This window comes from Pongo pygmaeus, chromosome 4 (genome assembly GCF_028885625.2).
Source record: "Pongo pygmaeus isolate AG05252 chromosome 4, NHGRI_mPonPyg2-v2.0_pri, whole genome shotgun sequence".
NCBI classification, from domain to species: Eukaryota; Metazoa; Chordata; class Mammalia; order Primates; family Hominidae; genus Pongo; species Pongo pygmaeus.
Window position 1 is genome coordinate 87052500 of NC_072377.2, and position 27591 is coordinate 87080090.

A 27591-nucleotide genomic window follows, 5' to 3' on the forward strand; every position below is an offset into this window, starting at 1 on the left:
TTGATTGTTTGCTCACTTTAAATCCCATGTGTCTAGCTCAGTCTCTGACCCACAATAGACACTCAATAAATAGTGGATGGGTAAGTGATAGATGATAGTGGTCACCAGCCTGTCTCAATGATTCTAGTTCAGTTATCTCTAGATAAGACCCAATGTCTGTTTCTTTGAGCTATAGATAATATTACATTGACCTTGCAGATCCCTCTTCCAATCAGCTTGGGGGATTTCTTTTAACTCTGGGCCTTGCATGTCTTGCTCTTGCTCAGCTTCTTTCTCTAGTCAGTTTTCCTGAAATCTATTTAATTTAGCATATTGGAATAATAATTGAGCCCTAATAACAAAGTTAAGACTAGAGTGGTAGGCAGAATAGTACACCACCCACCCTCTTCCCACAGAGATGTCTATGTCTTAATTCCTGGAACCTGAGAATATGTTAGACCACGTAGCAATGGGAAATTAAGGCTGAAGATGGAAATAAGGTTGAAAATCAGCAGACCGTAAAAACAGTGAAATTATCCTGGATTATCCAGTTAGGTCCAATATAATCACAAAGGTCCTTAAGTAGAAAAGAGAGGCAGAAGAACAAAGTCAGAGGAAGAGATAAGACTAAGCAAGCAACATCAGAATGATGTGCAGTGAGAAGGAGTCCGCCTGCCATTGCTGGCTTTGAAGCTTTGAAGACAGGAAGGGAGTGGCCTCTACAAGCTTAAAAAAAAAAAAAAGCAACAAAACAGAAACGGCTTCTCCACTAGTGCCTCCAGAGAAGTACACAGCTCTGCCAACTTCTTGACTTTTGATCAGTGAGATCTGTCAGACTTCTGACCTCCAGAACTGTTAAGATGATAAATTGGCATTGTTCTAAGGCATTATCTTATGGTAATTTGTTGCATCAGCCGTAGGAAACAAAAACAGCTCATCCCACGCTATGGTGAAACTATCCCCCTTGGTCCCAGTATAGAAATCACTAACCTCCATGGCTGGTATTATTGTCTACCCATGTGTTTGCCACTTCTCTTGATAGCTAAAAGTAGAGTTCTGTCTTCTTTTTTGTGTATTTCTGTTTTCCTTAACTGGACCACTAAGTTTATGGTTTCAGACTAATGGATGTTGTTTTCTCAGCGAAGAAGGTAATACAGCCTATTCCAGAAGACACTAGTTTCTTGGGATGTTAATGGTGAAGAGATTGTGAGAAAAGAGGCTTCTGCCACCAGATTCATTTGGAAAACCTAGGTTAAACAAGGTTCTTTTTTCTTAAAGCACTTACAAAAATACAATGTATGTATAAGGTTTAAAAAAAAAAAACCAACAGTTTAAGAGAATATTCAGCAGAAGTATCCCTCTCAGCTAAAATTCCTCTCAGCGGTTACCATTTACCTGTGTATCCTCCCATAGCTATTGTAGACACATGAGCACATACACACACATACACACATATATACATGCACATATGGTATAATGTATATACACACATATTCTGGTTTTCTGTACACACTTTTCTACACTTTGCTTTTGTTTTTCGTAATTAACAGGTTTCCCAATTAACAGAAATTTTAGTGTATAATATGTATATGAAAGACTAAGAGAACTTAGCGGATGCAAATAAAGATTTTCTGAACATTTCGGACCATAGATTTTTTTAGAGAATATCTTATAGAACTACCTTTTGAGACACACTGCACACAACCAAGCTGCCTTCCTCAGAAGGAAAAAACATCCTCTGGAGTAGAAGGAAGAGTTAGTGACGACCCACCGACTCCCATTAGAATGGCCTAGTGTAAAGGGTATGGATTTTGGATTTTAACCTAGGCTAAAATCCTGGCTCCATTACCGACTTGACTGCCTGCTCACTCATGCTTACTGGCTGTGTGGTTTCGGGTACATTGCTTAACTTTGTTGAGCCTTCTTATTAATACACTCTCATATATTCAATTATTTGTTATTTGGTTAATACATGCAATCAGTGGAACTTTTATGTGCTAAATATTGTTCCAAGTCAAATAAAGCAGAGTCCCCCCAACTGGAGAGGCTTCTAGGCTAGTGATGGAAGTTTCATTTGTAGCACAGCAAGTGGCAGTAAGCTCACAGATCACCTGGCCTGTCTTAAAGGACTAACTTTGCACTAACGTGACAGTTTTCCACTTTTATAGGCATAGATCAACAGTAGCAAATGTCACCTATGTGACTTCAAAACTTGGAATTTATGCAGGATATTTCAGGTATTGATTTTTTAAGTATCTGTGTACTTTGGTATTGATTAATGAATTACCATAACAATTTTATTTATCTGAATAAAGTACAGCTAGAGTAACAAAATCTTTAGTCATTATGAAATTATAACATTTCTGTGTAGGTGGCCAGCATCCTTGTAGATTCTGGATATGTTTACCTTAGTGGTTGACTTTAAAATTTGAATTCTCCAGAACAGATAATCTTATTTTTAAATCTATAATATATGTGTATTTTACAGGAAAATTTTAGAATTCTCATCCTTTCTCAATGTCTATAAAGCATGTCATTTTAACATTAAGTGTATTCACTCTTTATTATTCTGCTCATTTTCTTTCCATTTTCTTCCTGCTCTTGATGAATTTAAACAGCAAAGTCATATTCATTAGAAAAAGATATCTTTAGGAATTTAACTGAAAATAACAAATGCAATTTCTTTTATTTGCCATTTTGTCTGCCAGAAAGTTTCAGCTTCTCTTTTTATTTTCTAGGCCAACGAAATGACGTGTAGGCCTAGTGAATTCCAGGCAATGTTCAGCACTGATTTTACTGAATCTGGATGACTTCAGTCTGTTAATTTATTTAGGAGATGGTTTTGGTTTTTATAAGGTCAACTAAAAATTTGTAGGCTACTTTTCCCACTTATTCTAAGATCAAATTTTTTTTAATACTAACATTTAAAATTTGAAAATACAGTGGTAACTTTGGTGATGTCAAATCTTTAAGCACATTATTTAAAACTTTTCCATTTAAGAAGTGTTTCCATAATTGAGTTTATTTCATAATGGGAATTCTGTTAAGGTCGATCTGATAGCTGCTTAGTTATTTAATATCAGCAAGTACCTGATATTTTGATTTGGCTGTTTTTTAAGGTCATTTCGATTAAAGTTTGATTTGATATGTCCTAAAAACAAACCGTAAAATATTTGACTTTTTTTTTTTAACCAAATGATGTGTGCCCCAGCCAGTGCTTAGGATGGATTCTCAATTTATACAGTGCCCTTACCTTACCCCTCATCTTCATCCCTCACCCCATATCTGAGCTTTACCCTAGTCCTCATTGGTGATGAGGAGGATGGATGCCAGGGAAGTCTGTGATAAAACAAAGATGTATATACTTTTGTTATTTTAACATGAGTAAAACAGCTGCCTCAGAATGCCCTGCCATGGTGGATAGGCAGGAATTGACCATTTGCTGGATTTTTGCTGTGAGTGCTGCAGTCCAAGAATTTGAGACTTCATTCTCCCCAAAAGAAAACATTGCCTGTTCTTCTTGTCTGTAATAAATCATGAACATAGCAGTATTCTTCCAGCCTATTCTTCTCAACTCCAGATAATTTATAGTGGGTGAGACTCATTAGCCTAAAGTATATTTACAGGTTTGTCAGTCAGAGTTATATAGAGAGCCAGTGTTTGGGTGGCAAGTGGAAACAGCACAAGCTGTGGGCACACAAAGTAAACTTGGCCCTTGGCTTCTGTACAACACTCCTCCCTGGTTTTACTCATTTTTAGAGTCGTTCCTTTTTTGACTCATTTCTTTCTCTAGCTGTCTGTCCCTACAATTTTAATATTCTCCACTATTTCTTACTAAACCTTTTCTCTCTGATGGTCTCTTCTCTGGGTGATCATTTCAACTCACCCAGTTGCCTTATAGCAATGACTGCTGTCTTGGTGCATCTAGTCCAAACATCTCTCCTGACTTCTATACCTCTGTATTTGTTAACCTACTCAACATATATCTACATTTGGATATCCTTCAGGCACTCAGACTCACCCGTTATGTCTGAAACTGAAGTCTTTATGCCTAATACTAAACCTTCTCCTCTTCCATGTCACCATCTTCACAATAGCCAAAGCTACAAAATCTAGAATTCTGAGAATATTGTCATAGAAGAGAAATAATAAGATCCAGAACCATTCTCTTATGAAATAGCAGATCAGATCCAAAAGTATTATGTATGTACATACACAGATACGCTGACACAAATCACACACACACACACACACACACACACTCTTGTTCAAAGAGTAATATTGCATAGTTTTGCATGGTTTTGAAATTTAAATAAATATAATCATTTATTTAAATGTGTGTATTTTTTTTAAGTGATGGGGTCTCACTTTGTCACCCAGGCTAGAGTGCAATGGTATGATCATAGTTCACTGCATCCTCAAACTCCTAGGCTCAAGGGATCCTCCTGCTTCAGCCTCTTGAGTAGCTAGCACTACAGATGTGTATCACCACACCCAGCTAATTTATTTTTCACTTTTTTTTTTTTTTGTAGAGACAGAGTCGCACTGTCTTGCCCAGTAGTATGGTCTCATACTTCTCATACTACTAGCCTCAAACGATCCTCCCGCCTTAGCCTCCCAAAGTGTTAGGATACAAGTATAAGCCTTGCTCTTTTGCTCAACATTATGCTTAAGATTCATGTATGTGTATAACTGTATAATCTAGTCCATTATATGAACATTTAATAATTAATTCTCCTGTTTTCCTGTGGGGAGCTTTTGGGTAGTTCTTGCTTTTCACTGTTGTAAACAATGCATCTATGATTGTGTACCTATCTCCTGATACACATATGCAAATGTTTCTCAAGGGAGTGTACCTATGAGTGGAATTCCTAGGTTATAGGTACATATACCTTCATATACCTTGACAGTTATTTCCAAATTGTTTTATAAAATGGTTTCAAACATTTGCACTCCTACCAGCAAGAATTTATCTAGTTATTCCACATCCTCCAAAATCTTTGATATTATTGTACATTCTAATTTTTGCTAATCTGGTGTAAAATATTTCACACTGGCTTTAATTTGCATTTCCTTGGTCACTAATGAAGTTGAGCTTATCATCATATGCTTATTTACCTCCATTGTTCCCCCTTTTTGGAAGTTCCTATAGTCTTTGGCATATGTTTTGGTTTTTAAAATATTGTTAATAGGAGTTCTTTGGATATTCTTTGTTACTAGCATATGTTGCAGTATCTCCTCACAGTTTGTGACTTGTCATTTCATTCTCTTCAAGGTATCTGTTGATAAACAGAAGTACTTACTTCAAATGCAGTTCAGTGTATCAATCTTTATCTTAATGGTTTTCAATTTCTGCCTTGAACAAACTTTCTTATTTCAAGGTAATAAAGACATTCCACTTTATTTTCTAAAAGCTTTAAAGTTTTGCCTTTCTCACTTAAGTGTTTAATTCACCTGGAATCATGCTTGTTTGACTTCTGACACACACAAAAATTGAATTGTATGTGTGTTGTATAGGTAGAGATATAGTTAGGCCTCAAAAAATTAGTTATTTAAAATAACAATTGAGTTTTTAAATTTAAAATCATTGTTTTTGTCAAAAGTCAAACAAGCATGATTCTTCAAGTGTTATGGCGCCATCAGTCACTATTCATTTTCCCAGATCTCTGTTTGCTCAGGTTGACACCTGGATGTATTTCAGAAATATTACTCTCAGAATATGTTATAAAACATAAGTCACTCTAAACAGTACTAGTGCTTCTCGTTTGAATAGGAAGGGATTGCTATTCCGGCCATAGTGATACCATTTTAAATTTGGCTGAGAAAATGTCTTTACAAAATGAGATAAATATTATTTTAAGGATGTTATTAATTTAACTCCTATAAAGTTAAAAGAGAAGTCAATCATTTATTCTAACATTTTTAGAGAAACTTACCCTGGATTAGACTTTTTTAATAAATCTAGCTTTTGATCTATAGTGTTTATAGTTAATTAGATGATGTAGTGCAATTTTTATTCAAGTTGTAGTTTGTGTATGTGTGTCTGTGTGTGTGTTTTAACACAGTATGAAATTAAACTAATAGAACATAGGAATCTCTGCAACTATATTATTGAGAATATACACCACGTTTTAGTAAGAGTATCATCTGGAGAAGTTTCATTATATTCTCTTTATTTGAAAAAAGACTTAGGCTTTAGACTGTAACTTGAGTTTCTTATTCTGTCATTAATCTTTCCTCTTTAATTCACATTAATCATTTATTCCACAAATATTTCTTGAGAGCCTGTATTTTGCAAAGTAGTCTATGCTGAACTATTCAAACATAACAAATTCAGATTCAGGAAGTGGAAGAGCTCTAAGATCATTTATAATAACCTCAACCTTCCACAAATGAAGAAACTGAGGTCCAGCAGTGACCAAAATTCCTATTGAGATTCAAAATATCTAGATTGAGAATATCCCCTATTGAACCACGTTGCCCACAGAAAACTATCCGAACATATACCTGAATGTTAAATATTGATATAATATTTATAGAGATGCCTAAAGGGATAAGTCACTCTTTGTGAACAAATTATGTCATTTAGTTGTTACCTTCAAGCTATTTATAATATTTTTAAGATAAAAAGACACATTTGAAAACATTAGGTAAAGTAAATATTTAACTGAAAGCTTTCTGAGAGCAGGAGTAACACTTATATTTGTTCTATTTTCCTAACACAGTGAGCTGTTCATAGTGTATAATCAACAAGTACAGTATTGATTAAATAAACAGAACTATATATTGAAATATAAGATACAGATATTAGGTACTGTAAATGACCAGAGGAAATAAAAATTATGAATATGAAATGAAATAGGAATATGAAAAAAAAGCAAGTCCTTGTGGAAGGTTTAGAATTTAAACAGAGCCATAACTAATGGCTATAATTTCATTAGGAACACCCAAGTTTCTAATTATTTGTTCCTCTCACTTTCTATTAAAACTTTAGATACAGGTCCTCTGAGTTGTTTACTTCAAATTATACCTCTAAGCATGATTTCTTGGAAAAAGCATGTTCATGAAAAAATAAAAATACGCTAAGATATATGTATAAGGATACTAATTGTTGTCTAGTTTATAAGGGCATTTAAAAATTGAACCAACCCAAACCTCTATCAGTGAACTAATAGTACATCAAAATTAAAATCAATGATGAATGTAGATCTAAATTTTTCAGCATGAAAATACATCTCTAATATATTATAGATTAAAAATATCAAGCTGCAAAACTATAAATGTGTAGAATGATCACATTTTTGTAAAAAAAAAAGGCTGTGAATATACAAGTAATGCAAAATAGGATAGTAGACATTTGTATTCGTCTTTTCTCACACTGCTATAAAGACATGTCTGAGACTGGGTAATTTATAAAGAAAAGAGGTTTAATTGGCTCACAGTTCTGTAGGCTGTACAGGCTTATGCTGCTGGAGAGGCCTCAGGAAACTTACAATCATGGTGGAAGGCAAAAGGGAAGCAGACGCATCTTCACGTGACTGGCAGGAGAGAGAGAGCAAAAGGGGAAGTGCTACACACTTTTAAACAAGGAGATCTCATGAGAACTCGCACACTCACGAGAACAGCAAGGGGGATGTCTGCCCCCATGATCCAGTCGCTTCCCACCAAGCCACTCCTCCAACATTGGGGATTACACTTCAACATGAGGTTTAGGTGCAGACACAAAGCCAAACCATATCATGCCATCCCTGGCCCCTCCCACATCCCCTTCTCACATTTCAAAACATGATCATGCCTTGCCAACAGTCCCCTAAAATCTTAACTCATTCCAGTGTTAACTCAAAAGTTCAAGTCCAAGGTGTCATGTGAGACAAGGCAAGTCTCTTCGACCTACGAGCCTATAAAATCAAAACCAAGCTAGTTTCTTCCAAGATACAATGGGGGTACAAGCATTGGGTAAGTTCTCGTATTCTAAGTGGGAGAAATTGGCCAAAACAAAGGAGCTACAGGCCCCATGCAAGTCCAAAAACCAGCATGGCAGTCATTAAATCTAAAAGCTCCCGGATAATCTCCTTTGACTCCATGTCTCACATCCAGGGCACAGTGATGCAAGGGGTACACTCCCAAGTCCTTGGGAAACTCTGCCCCTGTGGCTCTCCAGGGTACAGCCCCCATGGCTGTTTTCATAGGCTGGTGTTGAGTGTCTGCCGCTTTTCCAGATGCATGGCACAAGCTGATGATGGATCTGCCATTCTGTGGTCTGGAGGATGGTGGCTGTCTTCGCACAGTTCCATTAGGAAGTGTCCCTTTGAGGACTCCAACCACACATTTTCTTTCCATCCACACTGCCCTAGTAGAGGTTCTCCATGAGGACTCTACCCCTGCAGCAGACTTCTGCCTGGACATCCGTGCATTTCCATACATTTCCATACATCCGCTGAAACCTAGGTGGAGGTTCTCAAGCCTCAGCTCTGGCACTCTGCACATCTGCAGGCTTAACACCACGTGGAAGACACCAAGGCTTAAGGCTTGCACCCTCTGAAGCAATCAACGGCCCAAGCTGCATGTTGGCCCCTTTTAGCCACAGCTGGAGCGGGAGCAGCCACAATGCAGGGTGCCATGTCCCAAGACTGCACAGAGTAGCAGGGCCCTTGGGCTGGCCCACAAAACCATTCTACCCTCCTACGCCTCCTGGCCTGTGATGGGAGGGGCTGCCATGAAGATCTCAGAAATGCCTTGGAGGCACTTTCTTGGTTATTAACATTTGGCTCCTGTTTACTTGTGCAAATTTCTGCAGCCTTGAATTCCTCCCCAGAAAATGGGTTTTTCTTTTCTACCGTATGGCTAGGCTGCAAAATTTTCAAACTTTTATGTTCTGCTTTCCTTTTAAATATAAGTTCCAATTTCAGGTCATTTCTTTGTTCATGCAGATGAGAGTAGGCTTTTAGAAGCAGCCAGGCCACACCTTGAATGCTTTGCTGCTTAGAAATTTCTTCCACCAGATACCCTAAATCATCTCTATCAAGTTCAAAGTACAGCACATCCCTAGAGAGCAGGGCAACAATGCCACCAATCTCTGCTAAAGCATAGCAAGAGTGACCTCTACTCCAGTTCCCAATAACTTCCTTATCTCCATCTGAGACCACCTCAGCCTGGACTTTATTGTCCATATCACCATCAGCATTTTGGTCACAACAATTTAACAAGTCTCTAGGAAGTTCCAAACTTTCCCTCATCTTCCTGTCTTCTTCTGACCCCTCCAAATTGTTCCAACCTCTGCTTATTACCCAGTTCCGAAGTTGCCTCTATATTTTCAGATACCTTTATAGCAATGCCCCACTTCTCTGGTTACACACATACTATCACAAGAATAGCAAGAGAGAAATCCACCCCCATGATCCAGTCACCTCCCAACAGGCCCCTCCTCCAACATTGAGGATTATAGTTCAAAAAGAGATTCAGGTGGGGACACAGAGCCAAACCATATCAACATTTTTGTGTTCTTTTTTATGCTTTTCAGAATTTACAAAAAGTCTAACAATAAACATTTATTACCTGTAAAAATAATAAAACTTTTTTAAGAGTTGTGGAGAGAGTTCTAAATTTACTCTATTGACTTGCCATGGATATAAAAGCTCAATGATCTCCATTCAGGACAACTTTTACTGGGTACCTGTTATGACTAGGCACTATGAACAGGAGTCAAAATCTATTTCTTAAGCCCCTCATGACCTCAGAAGGAAATGTAAATTGTAAGTGGAGCACCAGGAATCTATTTATCCTTCAGTCTGGTCACTTCAGAGTGGTCCTTTGGTCATATGCTGATTTTTTTAAAACAAAATTGATAGATCTCTGTGTTCTGGGTCACAGTATCTAAACAATAGACACAACTACAGAGATCTTTCCATGTCTGACTTTTTAAATATGATTTCAGCTTTTATTTTAGATACAGGGGGTACATGTGCAGGTTTGTTACAGGGGTGTACTTCATGATGCTGAGGTTTAGGATAGGGATCTCGTCACCCAGGTATTGAGCATAGTACCCAGTAGGTAGTTTTTCAACCCATGACTCCTTCTTCCCTTCCTCATGTAGTAATCCCCAATGTCTATTGTTTCCATCTTTATGTCCATGTATACCCAAATGTTTAGCTCTCACTTATAAGTGAGAACACAGGTATTTGGTTTTCTGTTCCTGCATTAATTTGCTCTGGATTATGGCCTCCAGCTGCATCCATGTTGCTGCAAAGGACATTATTTCATTCTTTTTGGTGGCTGTGTAGTATTCCATAATGTATATGTACTATATTTTCTTTACCCAGTCCACCAATTATGGCCACCTAGGTTGATTCCATGTCTTTGCTGTTGTGAATAGTGCTGCAATGAACATGCCAGTGCATGTGTCTTTTTGGTAGAACACTTTGGGTTTTTTGGGAGGTATATGCCCAGTAACGGGATTGCTGGATTGGATGGTAGTTATATTTTAAGTTCTTTGACAAATCTCCAAACTACTTTCCACTGTGGCTGAAGTCATTTACATTCCCACCAACAATGTATAAGTGTCCCCTTTTCTCTGCAGCCTCTCCAGCATATATTATTATTCGACTTTTTAATAACAGGCATTCTGAGTGGTGTTAGATGGTATCTCATTGTGGTTTTAATTTGCATTTCTCTGATGACTAGTGATGTATAGCATTTTTTTTCATATGTTTGTTGGTTGCTTGTGTGTCTTCTCTTGAGAAGTGTCTGTTCATGTCCTTTGCCCATTTATTAATGGGGTGATTTGCTTTTTGCTTGTTGATTTAAGTTTCATATAGATTCTGGATATTAGACTTTTGACAGATGCATATTTTGAGAATATTTTCTCCTATTCTATAAGCTGACTCTTTACTTTGTTGATAGTTTCTTTTGCTGTGTAGAAACTCTTCAGTTTAATTAGGTCCCTCTTGTCAATTTTTGTTTTTTTTGTTTTTTTTCTTCAATTTTTGTTTTTGTTGCAGTTGCTTTTGGGGTCTCAGCCAAAAATTCTTTGCCAAGGACAATGTTGAGAAGGATATTTCCTAGGTTTTCTTCCAAGTTTTTTATAGTTTGAAATCTTACATTTAAATTTTTAAGCCATCTTGAGTTAATGTTTGTATATGTTGAAAGGTAGGGCGATATGGTTTGGATTGGTGTCCCCACCCAAATCTCATGTCTAATTGTAATCCTCAATCTTGAAGAAGGGGCCTGGTGGGAGGTTATTGGATCCTGGAGACAGATTTCCCCCTTGCCATTCTCATGATAGTGAGTGAGTTCTCATGAGATCTGGTTGTTTAAAAATGTGTGGCATCTTACCCCCCGCTTCCTCCTTCTCCGGCCATGTGAGACAGGCCTGCTTCCCTTTCACCTTCTACCATGAGGCTTCTCAGCCATGTTTCCTGTACAGTCTGTGGAACTGTGAGCCAACTAAACCTCTTTTCTTTATAAATTACCCAGTCTCAGGTAGTTCTTTATAGCAATACAAGAATGGACTAATACATAGGGGCACAGTTTCAATCTTCTGCAAATGGCTAGCCAGTTTTCCATGCACCATTTATTGTATTCACCTTGCTTGTTTTTCCATTTCTTACTTTTAATTGAGATAGTTCAGTTATCTCTTTTGTCTAGGAGGAGTACAAGCAACTCTAAGACATTTTGGCCAGAGAAAAATGTTTAATGTGTTTTGAGTTGGCAATGAAAATATATATATATAAAAAATAATTATACTTTTATCCCATACTGTATCATTTTCTCCTCCTTTGGAATGTATTTTTAGATATTTAATTACATGTTACAATAATTATGCCTGTATTTACTGTTAATTTTAACATCACAAATCCCAGAGGGTAGTACTTGTCATCTTGAATGTATTAATGCCTAGCACCTTGGCACTCCTGTAATGATAATATTGTCTGAAATTGGCTTGCTCAGAATAAGACAGAACATGTCCCAGGTCTAGTGGCAGCCAACTGTAGTTAATTGTCTCTAATCAAGATGCCAAGGAGAACTCATTTCTAATAATCTGTGCAATTAGGTAAGGGTGCAGGCTTTTAAAAATACTCATCACCTAAACACACTTGATATTTGGGGGTTTTCATTGGCTATTCTTCTCTGCTGTTAACAGAAACTCTTACGTAGTTTATGCAGTATTAGCAGGTAATAATAATACTTTCCAAATACTTCATGGGAATTTACAAGCATTTTCATTTACATCAACTCATTTCATCTTTAGACCACCTCTAGACAAATACTAATATCTCAGTTTTACAGTGGAGAAAATAGAAGCCCACTTAGTTTAAATGACTTGCCTAAAGTTACATAGCTAATATGAAATAGACCTGTGTTCAAACTTGTGTTTCCTGACTTCAGGTCCCATGCTTTCTCAGCTATACCAAGGTGCTGTGACTCCACCCCGGCCTTCGAACTTGGAAATAGAGGGGTATTACCAAGTATTACTGGGTTAGCTCAACCTAATCATAATTGCCCCAGAAGCCACCTCTAATTGATAATATTAAGCATACTTTATTAAGGTTCCATAGAGAACCACTGACAAGGTTTCTGCAAGGATATTAACACACACTCCAAAGCTTTACTTCTGATTGAGCTCTGTTATTCTCCGGCACAGTCTTCCTAAGACCAATTAATAGTGATCATGGCAGTCAGCCTGTTATCTTAGGATTCAAAGAAAATATCTACATAAATATAGCAGTCAGTCCATTGAAGTAGTGACTACAATACTGAACCTGAATAAAATTTAGTTTACTAAATGAAGATATGCAGATTCAATAAATGATTATGGACCAACATTTCATCAGCAACTGCTATAAATGTGAAAAATCATTATTTTTCATATATACACATAATCATCAGACCCACTAAAGGTAATTCATGTGACCAAAACTTTTTGCTGCTAAGAGATTAAAATTCATGTTAATCAGTAGAATTTAAGAAAGCCAGAGTAAAATGTAAATTGTGATGAAATCATTAAAGGAGTAACTTGAAAAACCTTCTATATCCTGGCATAAAAGTGATTATAGCACAGAGGATAGAATATTTTATTTCTTGACCTTGATTATGGGTATTATTATAGATTCTTGAATTTTTCTTAGGTCAGAATAGAGACAGATTAATTCTAAAGCAGTTAGAGAAATTAGTCTCTTCATCTCTTGCCTTATAGTTAACAGCATAGAGAAATAAATCTCTAAACCAATTTTGAAACAGGATTTAACTGTCATTTCACTTATATGTCTCTTCATTTTCTTTTACTCTATAACAGAAGTTTTTAAAAATAAAACTATTTTGATTTTCTTTTCAACTCTAGGCCTGATTCTTCACTACCTGAGACGTCGAAAAAGGAGCACATCTCAGCTGAAAACATGTCTTTAGAAACTCTGAGAAACAGCAGCCCAGAAGACCTCTTTGATGAGATTTAACAGTCTCAAAAAATACTTTAATGTTCACTAGACTATGTTTTCTATTCATTTCTTTAAAATGAAAAAACAGAATTTCAAGGCAGCAGCCGCTATTACTGTATCTTACAATTTAATTACATACACACTGAATTGAAACCATTGTGCAAAATGGATTACACATGTATACGAAGATACGATTTGATGATGACACTGGCTCATTATTCTGAACTATTCATTCAGCATGCCTATAATTACATAAAATTTCAGACTTTTTGTTGCAAAGGACACATTTATCTTATTCATTCACACATACTATATGTGATAGCTGTCTAACATCCTGTCTGGGAAGATTTTGAAAACAGGACAAAGAAAACATCATTTTAAAATGTCTTCAGCTTTTTTTGAATAGACGTATTCAAACATATTCTGAACATTGATGTTTGAACATTTTAATTTGTGTGATGTATAAAATATAATTTTCGTTGGTACATAAACATTGTGAAAATCTGATAATAAAATTCTTGATACATTGAAAGTTTTGTGTTCTTAATAAAATGTGTTACTTAGGTTAACTTTTATTATAGTAAGTAACAGGTTTTTAGAAACTGCTTATTAATGTAAATGTAACCCCTTGTGTGGCAAAAGAAAAGCATATTTTTCAGGGATTATTGATAAAAGATTTATCTTACACATACAGGGGCCCTTCTTGAAGACAAGGACCTTGTCATAGCTATTTATCTCCAGTAACATCTGGCACTATTATCTTTGTAGTCACTGTTTCTGCTTCTTAACCTTTCATTGTGTCTTCACTTCTTACCTGTTTAATATCCATTCCTTCCATGTTACTCAAAGTTAACAACATCAGAGTTAACCATGACCACTATGTTGCTAAATGCAGTGGTTGACCCATTCTTAGTTCTCATGTTACTAAGCCTCTCAGCACATTTGATATAGTTGATCGCTTCTCCTCAGAAAACATTTTCACTTGACTTTTGCAATAGCATATGCTCTTTGTATTCCTCCTTCTTTCCAGTCACTAATCGTTTAGACTTTTGACTGATTCCTTCTCCTTTGCACAACAGTTAAATGTTTGAATGCGCTAGTTTAATTTTCAGCCGTCTTCTCTTCATTACCTACATTGTCACCGTAGGTTATTCTAGGTCATTTGTGATTTTAAATGCCATCTATATGTTGATATCTCCAAAATTACGTAGTTTTCTTTGTAGTCAAATTGTATATATACATACATATACATGGATATACATGTATGTATAATTTATCATTAACTTGTCACAAAAGGAGTTTCTTAAGATTTCTTAAAAGTTGTTTGTATTAAATCTTGATACATCTTGGCATCTTTTTTTAAATATAGACGAGTATAGTTATCTACTTATACCTTTCTTTAGATGTTTTAGCATATCCAAAGCAGAAATTTGATTATCCTGACCATCATTTCTTCTCCAGTCTTACCCATTTGGGAAATTTCACTACCACATATGCAGTTGCTTCAAGCTAAAAACCCAGGAATCCTCCTTGGTGTCTCTGCTTTCTTCTCCTTGCACATCCTGTTATTTTTACTTCCAAAATACAAATTGACTCTCCCTTTGTGTCTCTCTACTGCAGCTACACTGCTTCCTCACTGGTCTCCCTGCTTAATTTTCTATTCTCCTACAATGAAGCCAAACTGAATTTTAAAATCTTAGATAAGATTATTTTCCTACCTGGATTAAAACCTACCAATAATAAACCATTGCCCTTTGAAAAAAGTCTGCACCTGTACCGTGGCCTACAAAGTTTGATATGATGGCACCCCTGCTTACCTCCCCAATCTGATTTCCCACCCCTCTCTCTTTACTCCCTTTGCCCCTCAAGTAGGCCAGAGCTCAGAACCATTGTATTGCTAATCTCGCTGCCCAGAATGCTCAGCTTCACGTGGTTGGTTTCTTTATCTTTCAGATTTAGAACCAAATGTCATCTCCTCAGGGGTACATTCCCTGAAATACCCTTTTTAGGGTGGTCCACCCTCCCAGTCACTCTCTGTCCCATTAAAATGTTTTTTTCATTATGCATATCACTTTCTGGAATTACTTTTTCATGTCTCCTCTCCCAGTGGAACATAAGCCCCATCACAGCAGAAACGTTGCCATCTGCTTTACCTCTCTATCCCCAGTACTAAGAACAAGGTTCATAGAAGCTTAATTAGTGTTTGTTGAATGAATGAATGCATGTTTATCACATAGTTGGCACTCAAAAGTTTCTTTACTTACTAAACCATTTTGAAAGGATTGAAAGATTGAAATTTAGCTGGATGACTTGATACAAAGAAATAATTATTCAGAAAGCTCAAGTACTCTTTGTGAATAATGGTAAATAATAGGTATATATATGCATGCACATAGGTGTTTTGTTCTGTTTTGTTTGAGACAGAGCCTCACTCCATCACCCAGGCTGGAGTACAGTGGTGTAATCACAGCTCACTGCAACCTCTGCCTCCCTGGTTCAAGAGATTCTTGTGCCTCAGACACCCAGGTAGTTTTTACAGGCACGTGCCACCACACCCAGCTAGTTTTTTGTATTTTTAGTAGAGATGGGGTTTGGCCATGTTGGCCAGGCTAGTCTCAACCTCCTAACCTCAAGTGATCTGCCCATCTCAGCCTCCCAAAGTGCTAGGATTACAGGCATGAGCCACTGCACCCTGCCAGGTTTGACAGTAGAGAGAGAATAAGAAAAAAATTACACACATACACTATTAATCAGGAAAAGGATTTGACTTAAGTCAATGGGATAGCAAAATGTTTTAAATAGAAATTTTCCTGCATTTTAATTTCTTTGATGGCTTACATGCAAAAGGAAAAAAACTTTTAAATATATGAAATTTAAATATATAATTATAAACTATCAAATTCTACTCAGTCACATTGGAACTTCACTATAATACTGAACTTAGCACTATCTTAGATTTACTCTGTATCTTTCCAAAGTGATTTTGTATGTGAAATACCAAAATCTCAAAATAATATTATCTCACCTGAATAGACCACAAATGACTAACCAAAATTAGTATACAACTGTATATGTGTGTATATGTGTCTGTCTATCTATCTGTATCTATAGATATAGTGAAAGAGAAGAAATTTTCTCATCTTTTGGCTCTTAACTCCCTGGTGATAAGAGAGATGTAGGGAAGGTATTTCCTAAGTAATAATAACAAGTCTATAAAGGTCATAATATTTAGAAAATGTTTGTTTATATTTTTCTAAGGCAGCTGATCTTTTCAATCATTGCTCTGTGTCAGATTGATTCAGTTGGTTAGAACAGAGCATAATAAGCCTATAATCTTGGGTTCCTCCTTTATATCTCATATGGAGAAATTGAAGATGTGGTTTTTATATTTCTTACCTTATATAGACAGAGATCTATAGATCTGGTATAAACATGTCCAGATCCTATTATTCCATACCACGTTTTCTCCTCACATTTTTTCATTGTCTATACTCTAAGCATTGTTGCAGAATGCTAAAATGGAAGGCACAGAAATTGAGTTACAATGCAGCATGGCTTTTTTGACCTTATAATCCTCACCTCTAAGATAAGGAGATTACATTTCTGAAGGTTTTTTCAGCTTAAAATGTATAATTTTTGGCCCTTGCATCAGGTGGTGTGGCTCCAGCCTCATTACAGAAATTAATGAAAGAAAAAAAAAAATCCCCTCTCAAGAGATGTCTTTATTATGTGGTTTTAAAAGGTCAAGAAACTACTTTAGAAAAGTTTTTCTGAATGGCCTATAACTCAGATTTGTAAAATACAGGACCCTGTGTTTTTGAGTCAGGCAGCTCTTTATTGGGCAAGTTTGATTCAACAAATGTTTATTAAGGATCAGTTATACAAAATACAGAACTGGACCATGTGAAAAATTGAAGGATAATTCGATCCTTTCAACAAATATTTGTAAGTATTTTTGCCGGTCTCTGTTCTGGACCCCAGATGTGGCAGTGAATAGCACAGACAAGTGTCCTGTTTCTGTTGAGGTTATATTCTAGAACTGAAAAGAAGGGAGTATATGGGAGGGGGTTGCATTGAGTTTTGCGCCTGAAACTACTATGTAATGAACTATAATATGAAGGAGTGGTAGTAAAGATGGTATAAAAAGAACACAAAATTTAAGGGTATGGATAAGAATCCATAAAAGATTCAATTAAGAGATTATGAGAAATCGGGGGGGTTGCAGAGTGGGCTGAGGATGCGACTATCTGCCTCGGATCACATGAGAATACAGAAGGTACTGGGGCTGGGTTTGGGTGGGTACATGGCATTAATGCCTAAATTTGTCACTGTGAATCATTGGAATGAAGGAGACAAGTTACAAGGTATCCCAGAAGCAATATTGGCCAAGGGTAGTTTAGTAGTGTGAACAGTGAGCGAAGTTATGTCAAGAAGACATGACAAGAATTGAACTCTGCAGTTCCAACTGGCACTTCCTTGGGAAGGTGTGAGCTGCCAAAAAATCGAAGGTCATAGGGCCCTTCCTGGGTGTCTGGAAATTGGAAAGAAAAGCCAAACAAGAGGTCTCTTGATAGAGTTGCCCGGAGAAGCAAGCAACCCTTACCTTTTCATGTCTCTGTCATTCTTGCACTCAGTATTATTTATAGAATCAATTTTTAATAAAAATGAAATTAAATAGCTGACATTTAAATTCACAAAGGCCTCACGAATTTACCTATAAGACAAGAAATCCCACAAATAGGTAGTTACATTTTGTATTCATTTCAATGATTTTGTGAGGGAAAATTATATAGTAACAAAAGAACTATTCATACATCCATTCGTAGCTATTGTCTGAATTTAACATTTTCACTACTCATCTGACAGTTTCTAATACACTCTTTTCGGGAAGGTAGACTTCATTTGTAAGTATTCTATAAACTAACCTAAAGTGGTTTTCTCCGTATCTCGATTACTGGAAATGGATACCTTGAAAAATGCATTAGAGCAAGCATTTTATGGTTGCTCATTAACTGACCGTCCACCATCGCTGTTTCTGACTCCCAACTCCCTTTCTTATCTGCTCAAAAACACACTCTCCAGCCTATATTAAACTCAATTTCTTTCTTTCATATATCCACATATCTTCTCATTTAGCTGCTATTTTCCTCTTTTTTTTCTTTTCCTCTCCTCTATTTAAATAAAATTCAATATGAATTTTATGTTAATTTTTCTTCCCTCTGTCAAAGGGTTTTCATTTAAAACTCTCATGTCACAATCTCACAAGAAGCTAAACTTTCTAAATGACAGTCTCAATGCCGCTAAAGGCTCTTGGTTCTGCAGGGAAGTAAAGAGAGATTAGAGCCCTGCACCCATCTTGATACTGAATTTTCTTTTAAGGGCAGGAGCAATTTTGGTAGCCACTGTTCCAGTAAATGGAGTATAGACCAGTCTTGAACCACTTACTTTTGATTTAGAGAAAATCTCTAACTTAACTGCAATCTTAGAAATAACACAACTAGTCAAATTAATATAGATGGATTAAACCATTTCTATAAAACCTGTTCATACAAGACCTTTCTAGGAATCTGTCTTTCCTTGCATTCCTCCAAAAACTGGGCCAGAGACAAGGGCATATATAAAAGCAATGTGGTGGGACAGTAAGCATAAAACAAGAAAGGCGGAGAAGCCACTGCAAGGATGCCTTATCAAGATGGCCACCCTATTGATGACATATGCTTCTTCCCACCAGGATCTTCCAAGGAACCTTTTGAAAGTTTCCTCGGAACTGTATATGCAGGGGTGAAAAGGAAAAGCCTTTATCCATCACTTGCTGTTTCCTAGTGGTCAAAGGTAGCCTGGAAACATTGTTCTCCCTACTTCAGGTTTCCCATGTGTGAATACACACCAGGTCTTGCAAATGACCCACGCTGCAGTCTCAGAGAAGCCCTAGGGCAGGAAACAAGAGAAGCAGGGGTGCCAGTTACACCTACTTATAGTAGGGGAAAGACTACCTGGAACTGAGTGCCAAAGGAATGGCTGCTATTGATATAGGGCTCAGAGGAGTTTGAAGTAGTGTACAGAAGAGCCTGATATAGTACTCATGCTTTATACCACATGATACTGCCCCACTTCCCACCCCTAGCCAGAGTTGATTAGATCAGGGGAAGAAATGTTCTGGCTAACTTGAATTCTTGGCCTGGCTGAACTTGGGTTTGCTGAAGAAGCCAATCTATAAATTACCAGAGAAAGCTGTTAGAAGAGAGAGAAATGAGCAAATTTGCACACAAAAGCAGAGCACCCTGGGGACCGACAAGGGAAGTAGCCAGTGCCTGGAGTGGCCTTCATCCTTATATATTTCTGGACCAATTCTGGTATACACATATCCTTAGAAATCACTGCCTCCTTTTCTGATGTTTTATTAGTCGAATGGTTCTTTGAAACAAACAAGAAAGTGCCTAACTAGTAAGGAAACAGAATACATTCTCCAGAGATTTCAATTAATTTCCATTAGCTTCAATTAACAAGTTTGTCACAAGTTAACACTACCATTAAAAGAATATTTCAGAAGAGCTTTAATCAATATTGGTAGAGACGATTAAACTTCTTGATATGATAGGAAAATAAAATCAATTTTATAATTAAATATGTGTAATTTTCCTAATATAAATGTTTAAGTTTATTAAAATGTCATTACATGCAGCTATAGTCTTATCCACATTAGATGTATCTTCTAATCATTGACAGATTTTAGTAATAGAGTGAAATGTCTATGATCTTTGGCAACATAGCATAGTACTATATATTTTATAAATAAGAAATGTCAGATATGAAAAACTTCACAAAGATGGCCACCATTGGTAGAATAATATGTATATTAATCCTTGAGACAATACAAAGCAACATATTTTACTTCATCTTATCAAATAGTCAAGAGACTACTTTAGAGTTATAGCATTTTTATGTTATGACAAGGAGTTCTCTCTGTCACTCTCTCATATAAGATGTGTTTGAAGTCCTTAGTAGAGTTCTAGATAATCTACTGGGACAAGATGATTGTAGTGATGATGGGAGATGTATGCTTAAAGGTGATGGTTTCATCATTATACTTTGCAAATATTTAGGGAAATTCAACCAGGTGAAATTTTTCAGAAACACCTACTGATTTTAGAAACAACCTGTTTCTGTCTGCTGAAAGAGGTATAATACAGTATATTTCTCTGAGGAACTAAGTTTTCAGTGATGTAATTATATTACTACCAAAGATTAAATGATTCTCATGAATATTTGCTCTTTAATGCCAAAATCCATTAACTTGCTTTGGCCAATAAAATGTGAATGAAATAACAATATGCCAGTCTTGAGCCTTGAACTAAAGAGGCATTACATGCTTCTGCTTGCCCTTTGGGAGAGTCAAATCTCTGCCATGAGGAGAATATGCCCCAAGTAGCTGCTGCCCCTCCCACCTGGGCTTCTGAAGAGTTACAGAGCAGAACAGAACCTGATTCACATGCTGGAGCCACGCACACTCCCCTGAAACCTTTAGAAGAGCCATCCAGCTGAGCCCAGTCTAGATAAGCTGAACCACAGTCAACCATGCTATCCTGTGAGCATGAGTAATGCTTGCTACCAAAAGCCACTGAGCTTTGGGATAGTTTGTTACATAGCAGTGTTTTGACAATAACTGACTAATACTTATATGGAATAACAATTTTACAACATTTGTAGTAGCTTCTAGTATATCATGGAACAGAAATCAGGTATTTTCTGGCTGGAACCTGGTAATAAAATAAATAGGAATTAGGAATGTGGGTTTGGGGACCAGATCAAGCCAAGTTTCTACTGTGCTTCTGACAGCTGTTGACTATGTGACTTACTTATTTTCTCTGAACTTGAGTTTTCTTATCCATACAATGAGAAATAAGACGATGCACATAAAGCAGCACAGAACCTGGTGCACAGTAAGTGAGGAATATGTGGAAGCTCTTTTGTTACTATCATACTATAAAATCAACACAGAATGGATCTGCAAGAGTTACGTATAACCAGATTATCCACTAAAGTGATCCTTTCTTTCAAACACCCTATCCTTGGACCTTCCTAAGTCTGATGCTGTCCTAAAGGTTTTTATGAGTTTCTGTAGGATATATTTTCATAGCCACTTCTGCTGTGAATTCCTGCTTCTACAGGATTCTGAGCCTCATTCATGTTTTGTCAACCCTTACTTTCTTCTTTGTCAGCTCTGTGCTGAGCCATCATGGAACTTATCCCCCTTTCTTTCATTTCCATGACAACTTTCTGTGTGTAGCAGAACTTATTAAAGGTTTGGGTCAGAGAAAGCTGTTTATCCCAAAGAAAGCCAGCAATTTATATTTGACTTTTACCATAACTCTATTCTTTTTTCTTTTTCTTTTTTTTTTTTTTTTCTTGGAGATAAGAGTTTTGCTCTGTTGCCCAGGCTGGAGTGCAATGCCATGATCGCAGCTCACTGCAACCTCTGTCTCCTGGTTCAAGAGATTCTCCTGCCTCAGCCACCCTAGTAGCTGGAATTATAGGCATCTGCCACCATGCCCAGCTAATTTTTGTATTTTTAGTAGAGATGGGGTTTCACCAGGTTGGCCAGGCTGGTCAACTCTATTCTTTAAAGTCTTCTAACTCTCTACAAGAATTTTCTATTGACAACGTATATCCATAGAGTCCAGACTCCTGCCATGTTATCTATTCCTTCCCTCTGTCCCTCCTTCCCCTCTACTCTCTGCTTTCCCACAATTCCTGTTACCTTCTTATGCAAAGCAACTTAGCTGCCTCTTTCTTTTGCTCATCTCTTTTTGTCAAATAGTCATGTAACATGTTTTTATGTAACACATTTTCCCTAGTACTAAATGTTAATACTTTTTACTCCCTCATCACACTTGCAATGTCATGTTAAAGATGGCATGACTTCCAGGCAAAGCAAGACCTGATTAAGGTATTGACCTATCTAGTGAAGTAATATGATTACCAAAATTGAGGAGAATTTGCGATTAAAGTATAAGAAGTGAAGAATTTTAGAGGAAAACATTGTCTGTCCAAGTGCTATTTAGGCAAAAAAAAAAAACCAAAAAAAAAAAACTATCTCATTGTTTTAGGTATGTTCATGTATTCACATATTGATTTATTTGTATTCTCCCCCAAAAGATAAAATTGGGATTCTTCTATAGTGACCACAACTGGTTGTCTTTCCTTAGGATTTGGAATTTCACAGTGTGGTTACGTCTGACTTGGAGACAGATTTTCATTTGCAACAATTTATTACCCAAAGGCTATGTGTATTTAACAATAATTTTATGTTGCAAGACTTGTTGCATTTGAGTAAAAGAAGAAAAAAAGTATATAATAAAACAAACACTAGTGTTTTCTTGAGGAATTTTATACCAAATACTGCCATTTCTGAAAATCATTTCTCTCTTGGTTTAAGTTTTCTGCTATTGTCCTAACCTATCATACAAGATATCAGTAACTTTCACAATTTCCTACAATCAGCAAATATTAAGTTAGGGGTTTTTGGTGATAGCAAACCAATGTATTATTTCACTTTTATTATTCTCTGTATCAATAATCTTATTTATTTCAAGAACTTAAAATTTGGACTAAATGCAAGAACATGAGGCCTTGAGGTTATACACAAAGTTACCAACTGTGGTTAGAAGAACACAAGTCCTAAAGTGTATGTATGTGTGTTCACCCATTTATTGAACACTTTGTGCCAGGCACGCTGCTAGGCACTGGGGATATTAAAATGAAGACATCACTTTTGGCTTCCAGGTTTTTGAAAGTCTAGACAAAGGAAGGAGGCAGACGTGTAAACAGACAATCAAGATACATGGTAAGTGCTGTAAGAGAGATGTGCCCAGGATGCTCAGAGGCACAAAGGAGAATCAGCCTGCTTTTATTCCACTGGGAGAAGCGGCCATGCCCAAGGAAAATTTGAGAAGGAGATAGATGAAGTTTGAGCTGAACTTCAGGAAAGACCCAAGGTTTGCCAGGAGGCTTAGGTACTCTCAGCCACTTGTGAGGCACAGAGGAAGAGAGTGTGGCCTGATCAGTATCTTGTGGCAGGAGTGAACCCCAGGGCTGAGAATATAGGGTAGGCTACCCACTAAGAGTCTTGAATTTGGCAATAAGAATTTACATTTTAACCTGAATAAGCATCTGTGAAAGGATCTTAAGGGCAGTAAAGGGACAAGCTGATTAGATTTGTGCTTTTGAAAGGGAAGTTTGAAGGTAATGTGAAGGCACGACCACACGCACTCAGACTCTCCTATTTCTTTGCTGGCTGTGTAATCCGCCGATGCTATTCCCAGCCTGTCTGGGAAATTGTCAAACTCCACTTCATACCAAGGAGCATCCATAAATTAAATGTTGCAAACAGTTTTTGGAAGTTGAGAGACTACTGGCAGAGTGACGCTTAACCTGCCCACAACCAAGAGAGCCTCTTTCTAGTACTTGGCCCTTGGGCTTTGATATAAGCAGAAGTGGTTTTATCATTTTTTTAGAAGTGATTTGGGGAGAATGTTTTTAAGCCTCTTGTGGAATTGACTTCCTTTTTTGAACATTCCCAACCCTGCTTTGACATCTTTATTTCCTGCAGAATGCTGCTCCTGTATACCTTGAAAGCAATTGCTGTCACTGTCGTCATTAATTCGCTTCTCTTTGCACCTCCTTCTGGAGTCTGTAGGTGCAACTATGCTGTTGAAAGCAGTGTTCACATTTCTTTCTTAAGTCTTCAGCATTTTGTACAAAGGTACCAGATCTGGATCCAGTCCATGTGGAGGTTTGAGGGGAGTGGTGTTCAATACACTGGTACCATTCAATGAATGTTAAATAACACAAAGCATTGTGAAAGAGGGGCTTAAATCCTGAAAGGAGACATTGTGAACTAACCTTTTATTCCCTGAGATTTTGATCCCAGGACAATTAAGAGCTATAGAATATCCTTTTTCCCCAAGTACAAAGTGGCAGAAATAGCACTTTTTTAAAAAAAATCAAATTATATTTTGTTTTCAAGTTTCAACAGAAAATTTGAGACAGTATTTCTCATTGTCTTTCTAATAGACTCTGGAGAAATAGTGGCTAACATTTCTAATATGTTAGCCACTATTTCTCCACAGATTTTAATGGGCAAATGAATGAGGAGACACTTTTTCTACCTCCCTGATGATTTTTGCAATAATTGAACTTTATAAGAATACTAAAAATAAATCTTTCATGAGTCAGTCTTCCAGTACACTTGAAAATAATCAGATTTTCTATCACTTCCCTTCCTCTCCTTATCAGGAGAGCACTTGCAACCAGACCATCTATGCATGTGGCTGAATAGCATCATAGAATCATTGAGAATGTCTTAAATATTAAAACGACTACCAATGTCCCTGAAGCCCTGAAACAGGTGGCAGCATCCCCACTTGGGGTCACCCATCAGTCCTGTGAAGAGGACACCTACAGCAGCTAGTCCTTATAAAGAAAAACACGGTTGAGTCTTCATTACACTTAATTAAAGAACAGCTGAAAATCCTGCCTTGCATTTTCAACACATGGTTCCAATTAGTGTCCCAAAGCAGGACCCTGACGTTGATAAAAGCATTCATGTGCACCTTTGGTGCCTGTACAATGTACTCTTTCATTTTACAAGATGGCTGAAGTGCAGTTTTAAATATCTTTTTTAAAATATTAACAAAATCCAGGAGTATAAGTTTAGAAAGACGTGAAGAGAAGTGAACACAATTTTGTTAGAATGGCCTGCCATAGGCTTCTAGAACCCTGTATGCAGAGGGCGGTTTATTTGGTAAAATCTGCACTGCTCATTTGCAGGGCTGTGTACAAGAAGCATTACAGTTCCTGAGAGTTGCACTCAGAGGCCATTCGATGGGAGTTCCGTTACCTCAGGAAACACCACTTACTGTACAGTAAATTTGCTTAATATGACTGATCTGCTCAAAAGGCCAAGGAAAGCCCCATTCAAATAAATTGTTTCAGACCACGCTATAACTGATGGACATCTATCTTCAGTGGGACTCTCTGGGTAACTTCTGGGAGGGTGGTATTTTTTAAGTAGGAAGAGAAAACTTGTGTCCTAGAATATGGGAATTAGATGTGGAAATACTTAATTTCGGTCATCACTTCTCACCTTTTGCCAAAATAAAGGGAAATAGCAAGAGGAAAAAGTAAGATAAAACAAGTAAAATGTTTTATGACTGCTTCACATGGTGAGTGTGCCACAGTGCCCCAAGAATAGTGGAATGATTTTCCACTTTGGGTCATGGGAAAGCGTGATGTCTTTAGTCCCAGAAGGGTGAGACACATACGATTATACAGCCCTTCATGAAACCTGAAAACAATCCCTTTTGTGCCTGGCTTTCATTTTCAGAAGTACCATTCAATTTTTGGCAGATAATACACAAGTTAGAGAAATGTGCCCAGCAAGAACAATAAAAATCATCCCCTAGATTCATTACAAATTTCATTATTAGGAAATAGTCTCTAAAAGTGCCAAGGCAAGAACAAAAATATGAGTAGAGTAAAACTGAGCAAATGGATTTCTTCAGACTAATTACAACTTCAGAAAATAAATAATTGAGATGATCTTTCTGATAGCTTCATTCTTGGAGACTTGGTGACAATAGATATACTATGTCTTCCCTTGGTTTTCGAAATCATAAAATAGAGTTTGTCGCTTTTCTAAAAGGGATCCTAAATAGTGATGGACTGAAACTGTGCAAACCTGTTCTTCTTACAGGAATCACTTTTCCCCTCCCTCAGCTTATGCCCTCTAGTAACCACTAGTGATATACCTTCATCAGGCAATAGAGAGAAGTATGCCATCTTCAATGAGTCCCTTTTTAACAGCCCCATTAACTCTTACTGAGTTGACTTATTTATACATAGGTGAGTATTATACATCATTAATGAATAATTCTAGACTTCAAATATCTCTAAATCTCCAAATCATGATTCAAACTGAACTGTGCTATAGGCACCTTTCCTATTCACTCATGAAATCTTGGACTTCCCAACCTCCAGAACCATGAGCCAAATAAATTCAGTTCATTGTAGATCACCGAGGCTGTGGTATTCTCTTACAGCAGAACAAAACTGCCCAAGACAGGATCCTTGATTCATCTGTTTCTCTCACAACCTACATCCAATTCATAAGCAAAATACACCCAGAATTAAATTTTTTTTTCTACCAACTTCAGAGCTAAAACATGTTAGTATCCTATTTCAACTGGGTTATTTCAATAGCCTCCCAACTAGTCACCCTACAACTCTTCAAATAGGAGGCCGTGACCATTTTAAGATGTTGGATTCATATTCCTTTTCTGCTCAAAGCTTTTCCATGCCTTCTTGGCATGCTCAAGTAAAAGCCAAAAGCTTTACTGTGGCTTACAAGACTCTGAGAATAATCCTCTACAACTCCATTTCTCTGGCTGTATCCATTACCCTGCCCTGTTTTGCCTTCTTTTTGCTTCAGCCACACTCATGTCATTGCCATACTTTGAACAAACCAAACCACTCCTGCTTTTGAACATGCTGTGTTTCCTAGCAGGAAAGCTTTTCCCTTAGATACCCACAGAGTTGCTTCCTTACTTTTTTCACGTTATCAGGGAGGCCTTCCCTGACCACTCTATGTAAAACAGCACCCTTCTCCTACTACCTGTCACAGAAGTATTTTCCTTGCCCTGATTAGTTATTTTCCACACCACCTATTAGACCTAGCATACTATATATTGTGTTTGGTTTTTTGGCCGTCTGTTCTCACCAGATTGTAAACATGATTAGAACAGAGATTTAGTCTGTTTTGTTCTCTCCTACAACTTTGTTGCCTAGAACGATGTTGGGTACACAGCAGATTCTCAATCGATATTTTTTGCATTAATGATCTAAATCTACATTACTGATTAAATCAGTATCATGATAATTACAAGAGCAATAAGTCATAGAAAGGTTTGTTGATTGGACTCATTACAATTCTAGTACAACAAACCCTTTACTAAATCTCACTTGATAGGTTATCTAAAGTACAACATCAGACTCTCTTAGCATTGATAGTGTTCACATATTACATGTCTATGTGCAAATCGTATGTCCAAGCCCCATCAATGTAAGGCTGAAAATAAAATCATATTAACTTTAAATATTCAAAATAAAACCTTAGCCTTCACCC

At 37.0% G+C, this 27591-nt stretch overlaps 1 protein-coding gene across 2 annotated transcripts in view; it reads left to right on the forward strand.

The window, feature by feature from the left end:
- The window catches only part of XRCC4 (X-ray repair cross complementing 4), a 269968-nt gene extending 256027 nt beyond the window's left edge, over window positions 1-13941 (forward strand). For both annotated transcript variants that reach the window (XM_054488108.2, XM_054488105.2), the window contains exon 8: window positions 13316-13941. In XM_054488108.2, coding sequence (XP_054344083.1) covers window positions 13316-13427 — 112 coding nt within the window. In that variant the 3' untranslated portion in view covers window positions 13428-13941. The remainder of the gene's footprint in view (window positions 1-13315) is intronic.
- The last annotated feature ends 13650 nt before the right edge of the window (window positions 13942-27591 follow it).